Source organism: Doryrhamphus excisus, chromosome 7 (assembly GCF_030265055.1).
Source record: "Doryrhamphus excisus isolate RoL2022-K1 chromosome 7, RoL_Dexc_1.0, whole genome shotgun sequence".
Lineage (NCBI taxonomy): Eukaryota > Metazoa > Chordata > Actinopteri > Syngnathiformes > Syngnathidae > Doryrhamphus > Doryrhamphus excisus.
In genome coordinates this window covers 1,790,970-1,810,572 of record NC_080472.1, presented here as the reverse complement: position 1 = coordinate 1,810,572, position 19,603 = coordinate 1,790,970, and the positions used below count along the sequence as shown (strand labels likewise).

Sequence of the window (19,603 nt, the reverse complement as noted above, 5' to 3'; positions counted from 1 at the left end):
CACCAAAGAAAAAAAAAAAAAAAAAATTTTTTTAGTTGGGAACTGATATTTTCCTGAAACTTACCTATGTTCTATGTATGAATGTGAGTGTGAATGGTTGTTTGTCTATATGTGCCCTGTGATTGGCTGGCTAATGTCTACTATATTGGCTGGTAGGAGAGTAACGGTGACTATAGGGGTGTTATTTTATGGCTAGAGGGCTCTGATACAAGGTCGTAAACAGGTTTTTTTATACTGTAATGATAAAAATATGGCTGCACGGTGATTGAGTGGTTCGTGCACAGGCCTCACAGCTAGGAGACCCGAGTTCAATTCCACCCTCGGTCATCTCTGTGTGGACTTTACGTGGGTTTTCTCCGGGTACTCCGGTTTCCTCCCACATTCCAAAAAACATGCTAGGCTAATTAGCGACTCCAAATTGTCCATAGGTATGTCACAAAAGCAAAAAAAAAAAAAAAAAATTTTTAGTTGGGAACTGATATTTTCCTGAAACTTACCCATGTTCTATGTATGAATGTGAGTGTGAATGGTTGTTTGTCTATATGTGCCCCTGTGATTGGCTGGCTAATGTCTACTATATTGTCTGGTAGGAGAGTAACGGTGACTATAGGGGTGTTATTTTATGGCTAGAGGGCTCTGATACAAGGTCGTAAACAGGTTTTTTTTATACTGTAATGATAAAAATATGGTGGTTAGTGCGCAGGCCTCGCAGCTTGGAGACCCGAGTTCAATTCCAACCTCGGTCATCTCTGTGTGGACTTTTGCGTGGGTTTTCTCCGGGTACTCCGGTTTCCTCCCACATTCCAAAAACATGCTAGGTTAATTAGCGACTCCAAATTGTCCATAGGTATAAAATGTGAGTGTGAATGGTTGTTTGTCTATATGTGCCCTGTGATTGGCTGGCTCGCCCGACTTTACCCAAGTCCGGTGAACAGCCATCAGCCACCGGTAGGGGGCTGCACCTTGATCCCCTCAGGTGGTCCGGGGGAAAAAAAACCTCCGACCTATGCCTTGCAACACGCACCGTAGGGAAGAGGTTTATTTTTGGAGCGCCTCTCTCCTTAAAGCTCCAGTTCACTTGAGGATGCCCGTGGCACTCCGAGCCCGGGATTAACAAGCAGGGAGCAGTTTGTCCCGACATCCGCTCGCCAAAAAGGTAAAGCAAAGTGTGTGTGTGGCTTGATGGACAAGCTGGTGATGTGTCCTTGAAGTGGCCGGATGCCATTGGCTTACCTGCAAAACATGGAATTGCTAGCAGCATGTATGCTAACTTTAAATCTTGATATGAAATGCATGATACATACAATAAAAAAAATGATTTCTAGAACGATACATTGGTAATGGTAATGGTTGAATTTCATTTGAACGTGCATCAGATTACAATTGAATGCATCACATAATCAGTTCACAGTTCCACATGTCCGAAAGGAGTAGGAAGAAGCAAAGCTTATTAAATCCTACCCCTCCATCTGGTTACTTTTACAATCAATAACTGTTACATTTGTTCACTTCCTGCTTTCCTAATAGTTAGTTTTTTTTGTAATTTTTTTAAAGAAAATTTTTTGTTTTTTTTCTAATTTTTATTTAAATTTAATTTCATAATTAAAGTTTTTATTTATTTTTTTGTCAATTTGATATTTGGTGACAATTGAATCGCCGGTACAATACCTAATTTCAGCGTACAATCAATAACTGTTACATTTGTTCACTTCCTGCTTTCCTAATATAGTTTGGTTTTTTTTGTAAAAAAAAAAAAAACGAATTTTTTTGTTTTTTTTTCTAATTTTTATTTAAATTTAAGTTTAAGTTTTTATTTTATTTTTTGTCAATTTTTTTTATTTTTATTTTTTATCGCTGGTTCTTGAGTGAAATCAACAAGTGGATCAGCGTAGCATCTGCAGTCTTACTTGAAATTTGACATTTGGTGACAATTGTGAATCGCCGGTACAATACCTAATTTCAGCGTTCCACATGTCCGAAAGGAGTAGGAAGAAGCAAAGCTTATTAAATCCTACCCCTCCATCTGGTTACTTTTACAATCAGTAACTGTTACATTTGTTCACTTCCTGCTTTCCTAATATAGTTTAAGTAATAATTAATAGTTTAAGTTTTTTTGTAATTTTTTTTTCGAAATTTTGTTTTTTTTTCTAATTTTTATTTCAATTTAAGTTTCTTTTTTTTCAAGTTTTTTGTTTAAGTTTTTATTTTATTTTTTGTCAATCAGTAACTGTTACATTTGTTCACTTCCTGCTTTCCTAATATAGTTTGGGTTTTTTTGTAAAAAAAAATTTCGAAAAATTTTGGTTTTTTTTTCTAATTTTTATTTAAATTTCAGTTTAATTTAAATTTTTAATTTATTTTTTTGTCAATTTGTTTTATTTTTTATTTTTTATCTCTAGGTCTTAAGTGAAATCAACAAGTGGATCAGCGTAGCATCTGCAGTCATACGATTGTTTTGTTTGTAAATTTTTTTGTTTGTTTTGTTTGTAAAATTTTTCGTTCAAAATTTTTTGTTTTTTTTCTGATTTTTATTTAAGTTTAATTTAAGTTTTTATTTATTTATTTTTTTACATTTTTTTAATTTTATTTTTTATCTCTGGGTCTTTGACCGTCGTGCTGAAGGCAAAGCTCTCAATTTACCGGTCGATACTTGAAATTTGACATTTGGTGACAATTGAATCGCCGGTACGATACCTTAATTTCAGCGTTCCACATGTCCGAAAGGAGTAGGAAGAAGCAAAGCTTATTAAATCCTACCCCTCCATCTGGTTACTTTTACAATCGGTAACTGTTACATTTGTTCACGTCCTGCTTTCCTAATATAATTTAAGTGATTTATTCATTAAATTTTAGTTTTATTTTAGTTTTATTTTAGTTTTTTTAATTTGTTTTAATTTTTTTAAACTTTTAAAAATTTTTAAAAAATGTTTTAAATTTTTTTACATTTTTAAAAATGTATTTAAATTAATTTAAATTAATTTTTATTTTTTGTCACGTACCAAAGTATGCGGTGATATGACCATACAATGACATAATAATAGTAAGTACCAATACAGTGATATATATAGCACATCATGACTGGTTCAAGACTCTTCATCCTTGTATTTAGCAAACATCAACTGCTTGTATTGTTTCTTGAATTGGCTCATCGCTGTGCATTGTTTGATTTCCTTACTCAATCCGTCCCATAGTTTGATTCCACGTACTGAAATGCTATGCTAACGCTAACGTAGTCCTAGCATAGAAGCGTTTCAAATGTAGTTTTTCCCTGAGATCATATTTCTCCCGGATGACATTTTTAGCTAATTGGTTATTTTTAGCCTTATGCTAAAAAAGATTAACTATATCAGCAAGTTTTTGTGATTTTAGAAATAAGGAGTTAGTATGTTCTCTGTAGGCGCCATTATGAATTATCCTGACTGACCTTTTTTTTGCAGTACATTTAGCGAGTGAAGATTGCTTTTATAGTTATTGAAGTTATATATTTTTTTTATACTTCGCAGTAATATTTTGGTCTTGTACCAACAGGATTGAAAGCAAAACAAAGCCGACACCGGCGTCTACCGTCAGGTACTGTATGCATTCCTTACAAATTTAAATTATATTAACATTACCATAAAAATGAATAAATGAATTTGGATTTAATTTAGTTTTATTGACTTGTTTAAATTTAGACCGGTTGAGGTCACGGCACATTTTTATGAAAGATTATCTTACGCTTTTTCCACTTTTGAGCCGCTTCACAACATAAGCCAAGACACCCAAGAACCGCAGCCTTAAAAAAAGCGACTTCTCATGTATCAGTTCGCCGCCTCGCTATGGCGTCTCTCAGACAACGCAAATTAATATTTACTCCACAGCACCATGTAAAAAAAAAAAAAAAAATCATTTTTAAAGCATAATGTGTGGTATTATTCTTATGCAAAACTTTCAGGAGATACAAAGTCAACGCTTATGGAAGCTCTGAGTGGATTTAGCCCCCCCCCCCGGTATTGATTTCCAAAAGTTGTTTCTGTGAGTGGAAGACATCGAGCAGCAGGTGCTGAATGTCAGAATGTTTGCTGTTATTTTTTCCCTCGGACTAAAATTAGACCGCCCGACCCTGTCTAGCCCCCCGCCTCAAAATGAGACCCTTCCACATGAAACAACTAAGGAAGTATAAGGAGTATAATAAGGAAGTATAAGGAGTATAATTCACATAAAAAAAACATACATTATGTATTATGTGGCATTGTTATTTTACGTCAGGGGAAAAAAATAATAATATTATGGAAAAAAAAAACTATTATTGGAATAAAGTCACAATATTATGAGGAGCAAATTTACGGAGATTATTTAACAAGAAAGCAAAAAACAGCAAAAAAATATATATATTTAAAAAAGTCATATTCGAGTTGTCATTTTATTAAAATAATAATATTCATAGTAATAAATAGTAATAATATTACGAGGAAAAAATATTTATAAATAAACTATAAAATAAAATTAATTAATTAATATATTTTTAATTAATATTTTATAATAAATTATGAATTAAATTCTAAAGCAATAATGTGAGAAGTAAACCAAGATAAAATAATTATCAGGTTGTGGATAAATTTTATAATGATTAATAATATTGTGGGAATAAAGTCTTAATATCACGAGAAGTCATATTCTGATTTTTTAAATTGGAAAATAAATGCTTAAAAAGCAAAAATGCGTAAAAAAATACTAATAGTTTTTTTTTCATTTTTAATAGCATAAAGTTTAAATATTAAAGAGGAAATGTTATTTTTTCAGTATTTTTTCAATATTATGAGAAATAAAACAGTATTTTTTTTTTTTTTTAGAAAATGTGGTTTGGAAAAAAGTGATTATATTGAGGGAATAAAGTTAAAATATTATGGGAATAAAGTCAGAATATTAGGATAATTTTGTTAGAAGAAAGTTGCAATATTTGGAAAAAAAAATTTTTAAAAGCAAAAATGCGTAAAAAATACTAATAATAGTTTTTTTTTTTCATTTTTAGTAGCATAAAGTTTAAATATTAAAGAGGAAATGTTAGTTTTTCAGTATTTTTTTCAATATTATGAGAACTAAAACAGTATTTTTTTTTAGAAAATGTGGTTTGGAAAAAAGTGATAATATTGAGGGAATAAAGTTAAAATATCATGGGAATAAATTCAGAATATTAGGATAATTTTGTTAGAAGAAAGTTGCAATATTTGGAAAAATTTTTTTTTAAAAAAGCAAAAATGCGTAAAAAAATACTAATAATAGTTTTTTTTTCATTTTTAGTAGCATAAAGTTTAAATATTAAAGAGGAAATGTTATTTTTTCAGTATTTTTTTCAATATTATGAGAAATAAAACAGTATTTTTTATTTTTATTTTTAGAAAATGTGGTTTGGAAAAAAGTGATAATATTGAGGGAATAAAGTTAAAATATTATGGGAATAAAGTCAGAATTTTTGGAGAATTTTGTTAGAAGAAAGTTGCAATATTTGGAATTTTTTTAAAAAAAAAAAGCAAAAATGCGTAAAAAAATACTAATAATAGACTTTTTCATTTTTAGTTGCATAAAGTTTAAATATTAAAGAGGAAATGTTATTTTTTCAGTATTTATTTTCAATATTATGAAAAATAAAACAGTATTTTTTTTTTAGAAAATGTGGTTTGGAAAAAAGTGATAATATTGAGGGAATAAAGTTAAAATATTATGGGAATAAAGTCAGAATATTAGGAGAATTTTGTTAGAAGAAAGTTGCAATATTTGGAAAAATTTTAAAAAAAAAGCAAAAATGCGTAAAAAAATACTAATAATAGTCTTTTTCATTTTTAGTCGCATAAAGTTTAAATATTAAAGAGGAAATTTTTTCAGCATTTATTTTCAATATTATGAGAAATAAAACAGTATTTTTTTTAAGAAAATGTGGTTTAGAAAAAAGTGATAATATTGAGGGAATAAAGTTAAAATATTATGGGTATAAAGTCAGAATATTAGGAGAATATTCTTAGAAGAAAGTTGCAATATTTGGAAAATAAAAAAAGCAAAAATGTGGAAAAAAAAACTTCTTTAAAAAAATACTTTTTCATTTATATGTAATGCATTTTTTTTTTCTTGAAATATAAATAATATTTAATACACCCCTGATTTAATAGTCTAATCATATCCTGGCTTTCATGAATACGATTTTATTTGTCATCTCAGTTCACCACGTTCACTTCAGCTAACATTTGAGGTTTTTAGGTCGCCGATCGTCACGCCGCCGTGCCCCGTCTTGCGTACTTACACCCTCCTCTCTGTGTGCCGCTGACTCTTATTTCACGTCAAGGTCATTCTCAAATCTGACTGAGAGACTTGAGAGACTATTTTCATGAGGATCTTGTCATCCTTGCCCCGAGACAACAACGGCTTTACATGCCTTTCTATTTCTAATAAGCCGGATATCATCTTCGGGGCTTTTATGAAGACATTTAAGATGTAGAAATCATACTCTAATTTTAGCTGACATGACTCCGCCCCATCTTTTACTGGTTACTAGCGGTAAAAACACACAGAAAATACATCATTTTATTAAATTCCAGGATATAGCTACACTGTAAGTGTTATTAAAAACAAATCATAGCAAAGAAAGTACAGTTTTAGCAATAAAACAAATTAATTTGTTGTTTTAAAATCCAAAATGGCGCATCCAGCTTTTGTTTTTCTTTATGCTGAAAAAAAAAAAAACAATAAGCTAGCGTATGAGTCTATGGTACGTCTTATATGTTTATTTTTTGTTCATATATCTACTATATTGGGGGGAAAAAAGAGTGTTAAGGTGATTATAGGGGTGTTATTTTATGTCTAGAGGGCTCTATTCATGCTCCAAAACATATTTAGAAGGTTATAAATATTTAAAAAAAAATAATTAAAAAGGTTATAAAAGTTGTCATTTGGAAAAATGTGGAAATAAATCCAAAATATTATGGGAATAAAGTCATAATATTATGAAAATAACAACAACAAAAAACCAGCAAAAATGTAAAAAACAAAGGTAATTTTACAAGAATAAAGTCAAAATATTAAGAGAAAAAAAATCATTCTAATAAAATAGAGTTGGATAAAAATTTGCCAGATTTGCTAAATTACGTTGGGGAAAAGTTATAATATTGTGGGAATAAAGTCAAAATATTATGATATATAGTCATAATATTACACTTCTAAATTTGAAATATTTGGAAAATTTTAAAAAAAACAAAATAAAAAATGTAAAAATTTGCAGTAATTTTACAAGAATTCAGTAAAAATCTTAAGAAAGGTTGTAATTTACAAGAATACAAGAAAAATATAATAATTTTTGTAGCATAAAGTTTAAATATTAAAGAGGAAATGTTATTTTTTCAGTATTATTTATATTCAGTATTATTTTTTTTAGAAAATGTGGTTTGGAAAAAAGTGATAATATTAAGGGAATAAAGTTAAAATATTATGAGAATAAAGTCAGAATGTTAGGATAATTTTTTTTAGACGAACGTTGCAATATTTTGAAAACAACAAGCAAAAATGCGTTAAAAAAATACTAAAAATAGTCTTTTTCATTTATATGTAATGCATTTTTTTCAATATCAATCAATATTAATAAAAAATATTAAACAAAAAAAATAATCTTCTAAAAAGAAAAAGGTTTTGTAAAATTGTAATTTTGGGGGAAAAATGTGGAAATAAATCCAAAATATTATGGGAATAAAATATTATGAAAAAAATACGTTGGAAACACACAAAAAAGCAAAAATGTAAAAAAAAAAAAGGTAATTTTGATGGATTTGATTTGAAGAAGGTGAAAAAACATTATTCAAGAATTCAAGAAATAACTCATGTAAAAACAGTAAGGTGGTATCCGTGTTGATCTGGTTGCCAGATTGTTATTAATTTATCTTATCGTTAGTCATTGATGATAAAAATTGATGATTTGTCGTGGACAACATAGACGGGCGACAACTGAGTTCCACTTCCTGTTTCCACGTATTAGCAAAGCTGCTATGATTAAAAATACATTGAAAATATTATAACAGGTTTTATTACTGTTTTTTGTTTTCGTTCTCTGTTTCAATCAATCAAATTGACCGATGTTGTCTTGTGTAGGACGTGACATGCTGATGGACGTAAGCCCAATGCTGGAGTCTGGTCAATATCCTCCACCTTTACTACCGAAACCGGGCAAAGACAACGCCAGACTTCAGAAACTAAAGAAGAAGAGAACCAAGAAAAAGGGCAGTCTCTCGCAGACGCCCGTTCCGTTCCGTTCTTGCTTATCTCCCGTCAACGAGGCCAGCACGGATCTCGAACACAGCGACCAGTCCAGTCCGCCTAAGACGCCCGACTCGGTCTGCACTGTGGAATCTTTGTGGTCCGGTTTACAAGATGCCCCCCTTTGCGGTCGTTTTGATCAAACTACATCTGCATTCCGTTACCATGAACGCAACTCCGACGTTGGCAGGCGGATCAGGACTTCTGAAGAGCAGGTGGCACCTCTGTATGAATGTTCCTCGTTTTTATTTGACGAATTAACTCCCTGCGCGGTGCCACCCGCGGAATCAAACCTAAGTCTGAATTTAATTTCATCAAATTCCCTTGGGTCAGCCACAACAATCCATCCTGTCACCGTGTCACAGTCCGGTCCTAAAATATCCGCGCATAACCTGCCACGATCCCCGGCTATCCTCAACCCTGGCCAAGGTCCAAGACCTTCTCAAATTGCAGGTCCGCCTCCCGTTCCGGTGCTGCTATCAGTTTCCGGAACGCAGTCGGAATATTTCACTCCCAACCAGAGGGAGACAAAGACCGCTTTGAAGGAACAGGTTCTACCCAATGGGAACTTGGTTAGCAAGACATTACCACATGACCCCCAAGACACAACACCTGAATGTTACCAGATCCCAAAACCTACTTCCTCACAAAACCTGGAAGAATCATTAGAATTTGGATATTTCATGAAAAAAGATCCAAAAGAAGATTTTCCGAAGATCTTAAGGAAACCCAACGCTACCTCTTCCACGGAATCGTCCACTAGTTCTTGTGAAGTATCTAAAACTTATCCAGTTTTTATAAGTAAAGCACCGAAGTCCTCCCAAAATGGATTCGCTACTTCAGTTTCGGTCAAGCCGGTCGAAAAAGAAGTAGAACAAAATGACAAGAAAAGGAATAACCATTCCAAAGATATAGCAATTGAAGTCGGGAATACCGCGAAAATAGGAATTTTCGATGAAGAGAACTTAACATCAAAGACTTCGACAACCGGTTTTGCCAAACCAGCCCTCAAAGACCACAACCCAAAGGACACATCAGGACATTTACCAAAGATCCCGTCATTTCTGTGCACTGTACCACAGAATCCTAATCTTACCCCGGTACAACGGATTCCAACTCAAGGATCGACAAGTTCGAGCCCCCTTTTGCCCGCTAATCACCGTCATCACATGGACGCACGGAAGTCTTTGTCATCACTACTGGAAAGTCAAATATCCCTAGCCAACTCAAAATCCAAATCCCGGTCTACATATTACGGACTTATTCCTGTTCAGTATGCTGCCCATGGTGGAATTCGAACTTTAACGTCATATCAGAGTCTTTTACCCCGCAGAACTGAATCGACATCTTTGACTAAAACGCAATCCGATGCCGTAGACGACTCGACAAAACATCCGGATCTTCCGTCCGCAGAAAAGGATTCAGAGTTCCAAAGAGAACGGACCATTCAAAATTCCAAAGACAAATTTGAAGTCAAAACTCTTCAATCTGCGACATCTAGTTTGGATGTAACAAAACCTGAGCTTCCCGTCGGTTTGGTACATAAAAATATGTACCAATCCGCAAGTGACGTATCTCCGTGTGTATCCATTCCGAAAACAGGTGAGGTACACACACAAACCATGACAAAGTTTCCCACGACCCCCAATCGTGATCTGAATACCGAAATAAAACGTATTCAAAATCTTTCCGATTTACACAGACTCGCAATTTCCGAATACAACAAAAATTATCAGGTAGAATCGGTTGACTTAACGACAACGCAAAACTTGAACGGAAATATCGATGTTGTAATTTCGCCGCCAGTCAATAATAATCTACCAAATACCAAATCTTTTAAAGACCGAGTTGAACAAAAACTAGTTTCAGATCGTTCATCGACTATAGCGGCAAATAAAACTGCGTTATGCGACCAAAAGGATGTCTTAAAACCCAAACAAAGTAATATTAATACACATGAAAAAGTACACCGTGGATGTGTATTTAAAACCGTATCGGAAAAAGAATTAATAGCGGAAAATAAGCAATTGTCTAAGACTCGCAATTCTCGGATCAATGAAATTGTCGCATGTAATACGTCCTTGGAGAAGAACCCTAACCCTAACCCCGTTAATGATTTATCGACTAAGAATCCCTTACCACATAACAAAATCTACGACGTACCGATGATTCCGACCAAATCACTGAACAAATCCCCCTGGGAACGAGACCAACACATTCACAAAACCAGTTCGAGTTTAGACTCCATCGAGGTCTCGGAGTGCACACTGCGGGCATCTGTAAATATTCAAAGCGACCTTGCTAAAAATATCTTTTTGACCAAAAACTCAACCGCGGAGTCTTTAACTGTCAAGTCAGTTATGCCGGAAAACAAAATAACCGGACTTACCGATCCGAAGAATACCCAGACTATTTTAAAAAGAACAACACTAAACCTGGTGGGTAGTGAACATCCGACCAACGGCAGTGTCTTTTTGACCAAAAACTTAACCACAGAGTCTTTTCCCGTCGAGTCACTTATGCCGGAAAGCAAAATAACTGGACTTACCGATCCGAAGAATACCCAGACTATTTTAAAAAGAACAATGCCCCACCTGGTAAGTAGTGAACATCCGACCAACGGCGGAGTCTTTTTGACCAAAAACTTAACCGCAGATTCTTTTCCCGTTGAGTCAGTTATGCCGGAAAACAAAATGACCGGACTTACCGATCCGAAGAATACCCAGACTATTTTAAAAAGAACAATGCAAAACCTGGTAGGCAATGGACATCCGACCAACGGCGGTGTCTCTTTGACCAAAAACTTAACCGCAGAGTCTTTTCCCGTAACGTCAGTTATGCCGGAAAACAAAATAACCGGACTTACCGATCCGAAGAATACCCAGACTATTTTAAAAAGAACAATGCAAAACCTGGTGGGTAGTGAAACTCCGACCAACGGCGGAGTCTTTTTGACCAAAAACTCAACCGTGGAGTCTTTTCCCGTTAAGTCAGTTAGGCCGGAAAACAAAATAACTGGACTTACCAATCCGAAGAATATCCCGACCATTTTAAAAAGAACAATGCAAAACCTGGTGGGTAGTGAACATCCGACCAACGGCGGAGTCTTTTTGACCAAAAACTCAACCGCAGAGTCTTTACCCGTCACGTCAGTTACACCGGAAAACAAAATAACCGAACTTACCGATACGAAGAATACCCAGACTATTTTAAAAAGAACAATGCTGAACCAGGTGGGTACTGAACATCCGACCAACGGCGGAGTCTTTTTGACCAAGAACTCAACCGCGGAGTCTGTTCCCGTTAAGTCAGTTATGCCGGAAAACAAAATAACTGGACTTACCGATACGAAGAATACCCAGACTATTTTAAAAAGAACAATGCAAAACCTGGTGGGTAGTGAACATCCGACCAACGGCGGAGTCTTTTTGACCAAAAACTCAACCGCAGAGTCTTTACCCGTCACGTCAGTTACACCGGAAAACAAAATAACCGAACTTACCGATACGAAGAATACCCAGACTATTTTAAAAAGAACAATGCTGAACCAGGTGGGTACTGAACATCCGACCAACGGCGGAGTCTTTTTGACCAAGAACTCAACCGCGGAGTCTGTTCCCGTTAAGTCAGTTATGCCGGAAAACAAAATAACTGGACTTACCGATACGAAGAATACCCAGACTATTTTAAAAAGAACACCGCTAAACCTGGTCGGTAGCGAACATCAACGTTGCAACACACCATCCGTGAGATCAATTGCTTCCGGAAAAACCGTCACAAACACGACTTCAGGTGTTCTAAATACCGATTCAAAAGTTGATCCGGAAGAACAGTCGAAAAAAATTAATTTTGTTGACGATCTCTCAAGTAGTCCTGTCTATGAAGTTCTAATAACAAGCTCAGTAATGAGTTCTAATGCACCCGGCATCAAACCTGCACTGAAACATATTACCGATACTCGAAAAAGTCCTCATCTGGGAAGATCAGAACCTGCAGCCGTTAATTCAACCAAAACCAAACCAAACCAACCAAATTTCACACAGGAAATGAAAACTGAAATGAATTCTACTTCAAATATATCGAGTAAAGGTGTAGCTAATCGTTTGTCCGAGGACAACGTTCCGATTTCGGCGACTCTGGAAGACTTTCAGACGAGATCGGAACAAATGACGAGCGTTTCCGTAGAAGCTGACCCTGAAACCACTGAAGTCACCGAATCCGATGGCGCCACACCGAGTTCGCTAATACAAACCAAATCCTCGATCGTGCAAGAAGACTCTTTCTTGCAAGAACCGAGACTGTGTAGTACCCCGATAGAAACCTTTGATTCGGTTCTACCCCAGTCCCCAAATACTTCTGCGTACAATACATCAGCTAGCAACGAGTCTCTGGTAAAAGCCAAAGTTGCTAAAATGTCTTCAAACACAATTTCCGATCGACCCCAAAACGTAAAAACAAAGTCGCTATCAAATCCAGAATCGGATTCGAACACCAAAACTAAAACTATCCCTCCCATTTGTCACTCGATTGGTCTAAACGCAAATCCGCATTCTGCCACTGATTCTACCACTCCTGCCTCTCTGCCTCAGGACTCAGTCTCAGTCTCAGTCTCAACTCCATCCCCAAACCGAGGAACGTCACCGCTATCTCAGCCAAACACTGGAATCAAACCCAAAGACGTTTTGAACATCAGGGTTACACCAGGAAAGACCGAAGTCCAGGCAACCGAAGCCTTCACGAAGTCAGTGACATCAACTGCATCTTCAATTTCTGAGACGATAACCAGGACAGGAACAGATCCCAAGGCTGTGGAGAAGTCTAAAGGTCTGAAGGGTAAGCTCAGTGGATGGACGCGGCTTAAGAAACATCTGGTGGTCGAACCGGAGGAACCTTCCTTTCCGTCCAATCCACCGGCTAAATCACAGAACGGAAGTACAAACCGTAGTCCGTCTAAGGATGAACTTCCGGCACATGAATCGGATAATCAAGACATGGTGAAGAACAACGAGAATCCCAGAGCGCTAAAGATGTGGGACGCGCTCCTTTTTCAGATGTTCTCCACAAAAGACCGAATCCTGCACCAGATCAACCTCGCAAAAAAGGACTCAAAAGATAAATCAGATCAGAAAAAACCCTCAAAGGACACCCAAGCAGAGATTCCGTCCTTTGTCAGTCGTCTACCGGTTTTGCTCTACAGCCCTCGATTTGATGCCAGGAAACTAAAAGAGGCAGCGGAGAAACCGCTCGCAAAAATAGCAGCAGTTTTTGAACGGGGACTGTTAAAACGAAAAACTCAGGACGAGGATCAGAAGGACTTCAATAGAACAGCCAGAGGATTTGGCTCGACTAAAATTCAAGAACCGTAACTCGGACTTGAGATTTGGTTTTATTGATATTATTTTTTTTTAGCAGATACACCGTACAAACAGTGAAACCTTGGTTAGCATATGCCCCAGTTAGCGTGTTTTTTTGGTTAACGTTGACGATTTAGGCCAGAATTTTGCGCGCATTCTCCGGTTAGGGTATGTCTTGTCGTGTTATTAATACACGCTATTTGTTTTATTACGAAGAATTGTTAGCATATTAGCTAGCGAAATAAAATGGCAACCAGAATCGGAAGTTACGTACGTCGTCGTACATCGTTTGGTAAAGTCCGTTTTGGTTAGAGTCGAACCATCTGGAATGAATTTCCAATTATTTTCCGCATGTAAATCTATCAAATATTTTCTATCAGATTATTTGGATTTGCAACATTTATTGGAAATTTTGATTCGGTTAACATCCGTTTTGGTTAGAGTCGAACCATCTGGAACCAATTTCCAATTATTTTCCGCATGTAAATCTACAATTGAAAATCTATCATCTATCTATTTTGTATCAGATTATTTGGATTTGCATCATTTCTTGTGGGAAATTTTGTTTTGGTTAACATCCGTTTTGGTTAGAGTCAAGCCGTCTGGAACAAATTTCCAATTATTTTCCGCATGTAAATCTACAATTGTGTCAGATTATTTGGATTTGCATCATTTCTTATGGGAAATTTTGTTTTGGTTAACATCCGTTTTGGTTAGAGTCAAGCCGTCTGGAACGAATTTCCAATTATTTTCTGCATGTAAATCTACAATTGAAAATCTATCAAAAACTCAAAAGAAAAATCAGATAAGAAAAAACCCTCAAAGGACACCCAAGCTGAGATTCCGTCCTTTGTCAGTCGTCTACCGGTTTTGCTCTACAGCCCTCGATTTGATGCCAGGAAACTAAAAGAGGCAGCGGAGAAACCGCTCGCAAAAATAGCAGCAGTTTTTGAGCGGGGACTGTTAAAACGAAAAACTCAGGACGAGGATCACAAGGACTTCAATCGAACAGCCAGAGGATTTGGCTCGACTAAAATTCAAGAACCGTAACTCGGACTTGAGATTTGGTTTTTATTGATATTATTTTTAGCATCTCTTGTATCATTGCAGATACACCGTACAAATGTGTATGGCATGTACAGTGAAACCTTGGTTAGCGTATGCCCCAGTTAGCGTGTTTTTTTTGGTTAACGTTGATGATTTATGCAATAGTCTTGTCGTGTTATTAATACACGCTATTTGTTTTATTACCAAGAATTGTTAGCATATTAGCTAGCAAAACAAAATGGCAACCAAAATCGGAAGTTACGTCGTTTGGTAAAGTCCGTTTTGGTTAGAGTCGAACCATCTGGAACAAATTTCCAATTATTTTCTGCACGTAAATCCACAATTGAAAATCTATCAAATATTTTGTGTCAGATTATTTGGATTTGCATCATTTCGCATGGGAAATTTTGTTTTGGTTAACATCCGTTTTGGTTAGAGTCGAACCGTCTGGAACGAATTTCCAATTATTTTCTGCATGTGAATTGAACAATTGAAAAGTTTACAATTGAAAATCTATCAAATATTTTCCAACAGATTATTTGGATTTGCATCATTTCTTATGGGAAATGTTGTTTTGGTTAACATCCGTTTTGGTTAGAGTCGGCCTGTCTGGAACGAATTTCCAATCATTTTCTGCATGTAAATCTACAATTGAAAATCTATCAAATATTTTGTGTCAGATTATTTGGATTTGCATCATTTCTTATGGGAAATTTTGTTTAGGTTAACATCCGTTTTGGTTAGAGTCGAACCATCTGGAACGAATTTCCAATTATTTTCCGCATGTAAATCCACAATTGAAAATCTATCAAAAACTCAAAAGATAAATCAGATAAGAAAAAACAGTTTTTGAAAGGGGACTGTTAAAACGAAAAACTGATGATCACAAGGACTTCAATAGAACAGCCAGAGGATTTGGCTCGACTAAAATTCAAGAACCGTAACTCGGACTTGAGATTTGGTTTTATTGATATTATTTTTTTTAGCAGATACACCGTACAAACAGTGAAACCTTGGTTAGCGTATGCCCCAGTTAGCGTGTTTTTTTTGGTTAACGTTGACGATTTAGGCCAGAATTTTGCGCGCATTCTCCGGTTAGGGTATGTCTTGTCGTGTTATTAATACACGCTATTTGTTTTATTACAAAGCATTGTTAGCATATTAGCTAGCGAAACAAAATGGCAACCAGAATCGGAAGTTACGTCGTCGTACATCGTTTGGTAAAGTCCGTTTTGGTTAGAGTCAAACTGCCCGGAACGAATTTCAAATTATTTTCTGCATGTAAAACTACATGCAGAAAATCTATCAAATATTTTCTAACAGATTATTTGGATTTGCAACACCTATTGAAAATTTTGATTCGGTTAACATCCGTTTTGGTTAGAGTCGAACCATCTGGAACGAATTTCCAATTATTTTCCGCATGTAAATCTACAATTGAAAATCTATCATCTATCTATCATTTATCTATTTTGTATCAGATTATTTGGATTTGCATCATTTCTTGTGGGAAATTTTGTTTTGGTTAACATCCGTTTTGGTTAGAGTCAAGCCGTCTGGAACAAATTTCCAATTATTTTCCGCATGTAAATCTACAATTGTGTCAGATTATTTGGATTTGCATCATTTCTTATGGGAAATTTTGTTTTGGTTAACATCCGTTTTGGTTAGAGTCGAACCATCTGGAATGAATTTCCAATTATTTTCTGCATGTAAATCTACAATTGAAAATCTATCAAATATTTTATATCAGATTATTTGGATTTGCATCATTTCTTATGGGAAATTTTGTTTCGGTTAACATCCGTTTTGGTTAGAGTCGAACCGTCTGGACCGAATTCCCAATTATTTTCTGCATGTAAATCTACAATTGAAAATCTATCAAATATTTTATATCAGATTATTTGGATTTGCATCATTTCTTGTGGGAAATTTTGTTTCGGTTAACATCTGTTTTGGTTTGAGTGGAACCATCTGGAATGAATTTCCAATTATTTTCTGCATGTAAATCTACAATGAAAAATGTATCAAATATTTTATATGAGATTATTTGGATTTGCATCATTTCTTATGGGAAATTTTGTTTGGGTTAACATCCGTTTTGGTTAGAGTCGAGCCGTCTTGAACTAATCAATGGCGCTAACTAAGGATCCACTGTACTGCATGTACTATGTACTATTATTTCATACCGACTGATTCTTTAAGTTTACTGAAGTTTAAAACATGAATAGAATTTGATTGGAGGTTTGCTTTAGCAAGACAGAACCCCCCCCCCCCCCCCCTCATTGTAGGTTACAACAGTGTTTTTTTTTTCAGCATAGATCCTTGGTAGATAATTTCCCTTTTTGTCTAAAGATTTATACTAAATAAATTGCTGGGCTGTATTGACATCATTTAATTTTTCATTGTTTTGTTTTTAAAATAGGTTTGTTGTAGAATTAGACCACTGCTACTAAAGATAAACTGCACTCTATTTTGTGTGCGTTCTAAATCGACAAACCGCTAGCATGACGCAGCTAACAAGTCACATAACGGGATTGACCTCGTGCACCTATTGAGCCCCGTACTAAAACAATATTTTATAGCCTATGTATTAAGAGGCACGTTCAATACAATATTTCACTGCAGTTATGTAGTATTTTTAAGCATTACCGGAACTTACGTGCAATGTAGCGGCAGATGTGGTAGCTAACGTAGCATTGCGAGTGGAGGCACTGGTGTCACTACACCAGAAAAGTAGTTCTTCGGTGTTATGCTCGACAATAACAATGTTTGCTTTATAGTCGAAACAGGTGTGTGCATTGTTAGCTGATTTATGCTAGCTGTGATTTAGATATTTTTCAATGTCGGTTTTCAGATTTCCCTTTCATTTTTTTCACGGTTGTTGTTTTTCGATCTCAGCTACCATTTTTTTTTTTTTAATAAATTTTTTTTCAATCTAGGAAAAAAACTAGGAGTGCATGAATTGGGTTTTAAGACCGAGATAAGAGCTGGTCTCTGCTAAACGCGAGCTAAATGTGACTTGTTAAATACTGTGTTACCAGAAGTTTTAAGCTAGTTGGCACGCTAGCTAACTAGCAGCAAAATTAGCAGTTATGCTACATGTTTATGTCATCGCTGTGAGCAAAATATGTGTTTTTTTGTTATTGGAAAGCGCTTTTCCAGACAAATACTGTGAAGTGTTACCAGAAGTTTTAAGCTAGTTGGCATGCTGGCTAACTAGCAGCAAAATTAGCAGTAATGCTACATGTTTATGTCATCACTGTGAGTAAAATATGTGTTTTTTGTTATTGGAAAGCGCTTTTCCAGACAAATACTCTAAAGTGTTACCAGAAGTTTTAAGCTAGTTGGCATGCTAGCTAACTAGCAGCAATATTAGCAGTTATGCTACATGTTTATGTCATCGCTTCGAGCTAAATATGTGTTTTTCTGTTATTGGAAAGCGCTTTTCCAGACAAATACTGTGAAGTGTTACCAGAAGTGTTAAGCTAGTTGGCATGCTAGCTAACTAGCAGCAAAATTAGCAGTTATGCTACATGTTCATGTCATCGCTGTGAGCGAAATATGTGTTTTTTTGTTATTGGAAAGCGCTTTTCCAGACAAATACTGTGAAGTGTTACCAGAAGTTTTAAGCTAGTTGGCATGCTAGCTAACTAGCAGCAAAATTAGCAGTAATGCTACATGTTTATGTCATCACTGTGAGCAAAATATGTGTTTTTGTTATTGGAAAGCGCTTTTCCAGACAAATACTGTCAAGTGTTACCAGACGTTTTAAGCTAGTTAGCATGCTAGCTAACTAGCAGCAAAATTAGCAGTTATGCTACATGTTCATGTCATCGCTGTGGGCGAAATATGTGTTTTTTTGTTATTGGAAAGCGCTTTTCCAGACAAATACTCTAAAGTGTTACCAGAAGTTTTAAGCTAGTTGGCATGCTGGCTAACTAGCATCAAAATTAGCAGTTATGCTACATGTTTATGTCATCACTGTGAGCAAAATATGTGTTTTTTGTTATTGGAAAGCGCTTTTCCAGACAAATACTCTAAAGTGTTACCAGAAGTTTTAAGCTAGTTGGCATGCTGGCTAACTAGCAGCAAAATTAGCAGTTATGCTACATGTTCATGTCATCGCTGTGAGCGAAAAATGTGTTTTTTTGTTATTGGAAAGCGCTTTTCCAGACAAATACTGTGAAGTGTTACCAGAAGTTTTAAGCTAGTTGGCATGCTAGCTAACGAGCAGAAAATTAGCAGTTCATAAAAAATGTGCAGGCCACAAAAACAACAATATTGTTAGCATATTTTTATATGCACACCTTTGTATTGTATTAGATACGCAATAAAGAATGTCCTTTGGTGTTTCACTGTGGCTTTTCTTCACGAAATCAACTTTAAAATATAACGAAATATATAAATATTACAAAAATATTTTTTGGAAATATGCATTTTTACACCCGCAAACGTAATAAACCACAAACGTAATACAAATCTGGAGACTCATTCACGTGTTTGACGTCTTCATTCTCCTCCTTTCTGCCTGCTTTCCGGCTGCATCCAAGAAGGCGTCTTCTCCTTGACCCTGAAGTGCTCACGGTTATTACGGTTCTCCAATCTGTGGCTCCAGTCACTGAAGCCCTCCAGTCTTCTTCCACAACAAGACAGCAGCTTGGCTTCACTTCCTCAACAGGGGACCGAGAAGCATCCAAAAATGGCATAAAATTTTTGAAAAAAACGTAAGGGGTTAGTATGTCGTTTTTTTCATTTTTTTCAACTTGCTTTTAAAGCACTTTTCTGTCAAAAATAAAAGTGGAAACCTCACACACACTCAACAGGGGACTGAGAAGCACCCAAAAATGGCATAAAATGCCATTGTTTGAATTTGGTGATTTTTGACAAAAAAAAACGTAAGGGGTTAGTATGTCGTTTTTTTTCAT

At 35.5% G+C, this 19,603-nt stretch overlaps 1 protein-coding gene across 3 annotated transcripts in view; it reads left to right on the top strand.

Annotated features, from left to right (window-relative positions):
- The window catches only part of LOC131132146 (mucin-2-like), a 49,715-nt gene extending 30,701 nt beyond the window's left edge, over positions 1-19,014 (top strand). Inside the window, exons 1-4 of one of the 3 annotated variants that reach the window (XM_058077494.1) lie at positions 1,086-1,156; positions 3,529-3,570; positions 8,110-9,876; positions 12,864-13,188. In XM_058077494.1, the coding sequence (XP_057933477.1) occupies positions 8,118-9,876; positions 12,864-13,048 (1,944 nt within the window). In that variant the 5' untranslated portion in view covers positions 1,086-1,156; positions 3,529-3,570; positions 8,110-8,117 and the 3' untranslated portion in view covers positions 13,049-13,188. Of the gene's footprint in view, positions 1-1,085; positions 1,157-3,528; positions 3,571-8,109 lie in introns of those variants that run through there. The other 2 variants (XM_058077492.1, XM_058077493.1) reach the window with 2 other exon arrangements.
- The last annotated feature ends 589 nt before the right edge of the window (positions 19,015-19,603 follow it).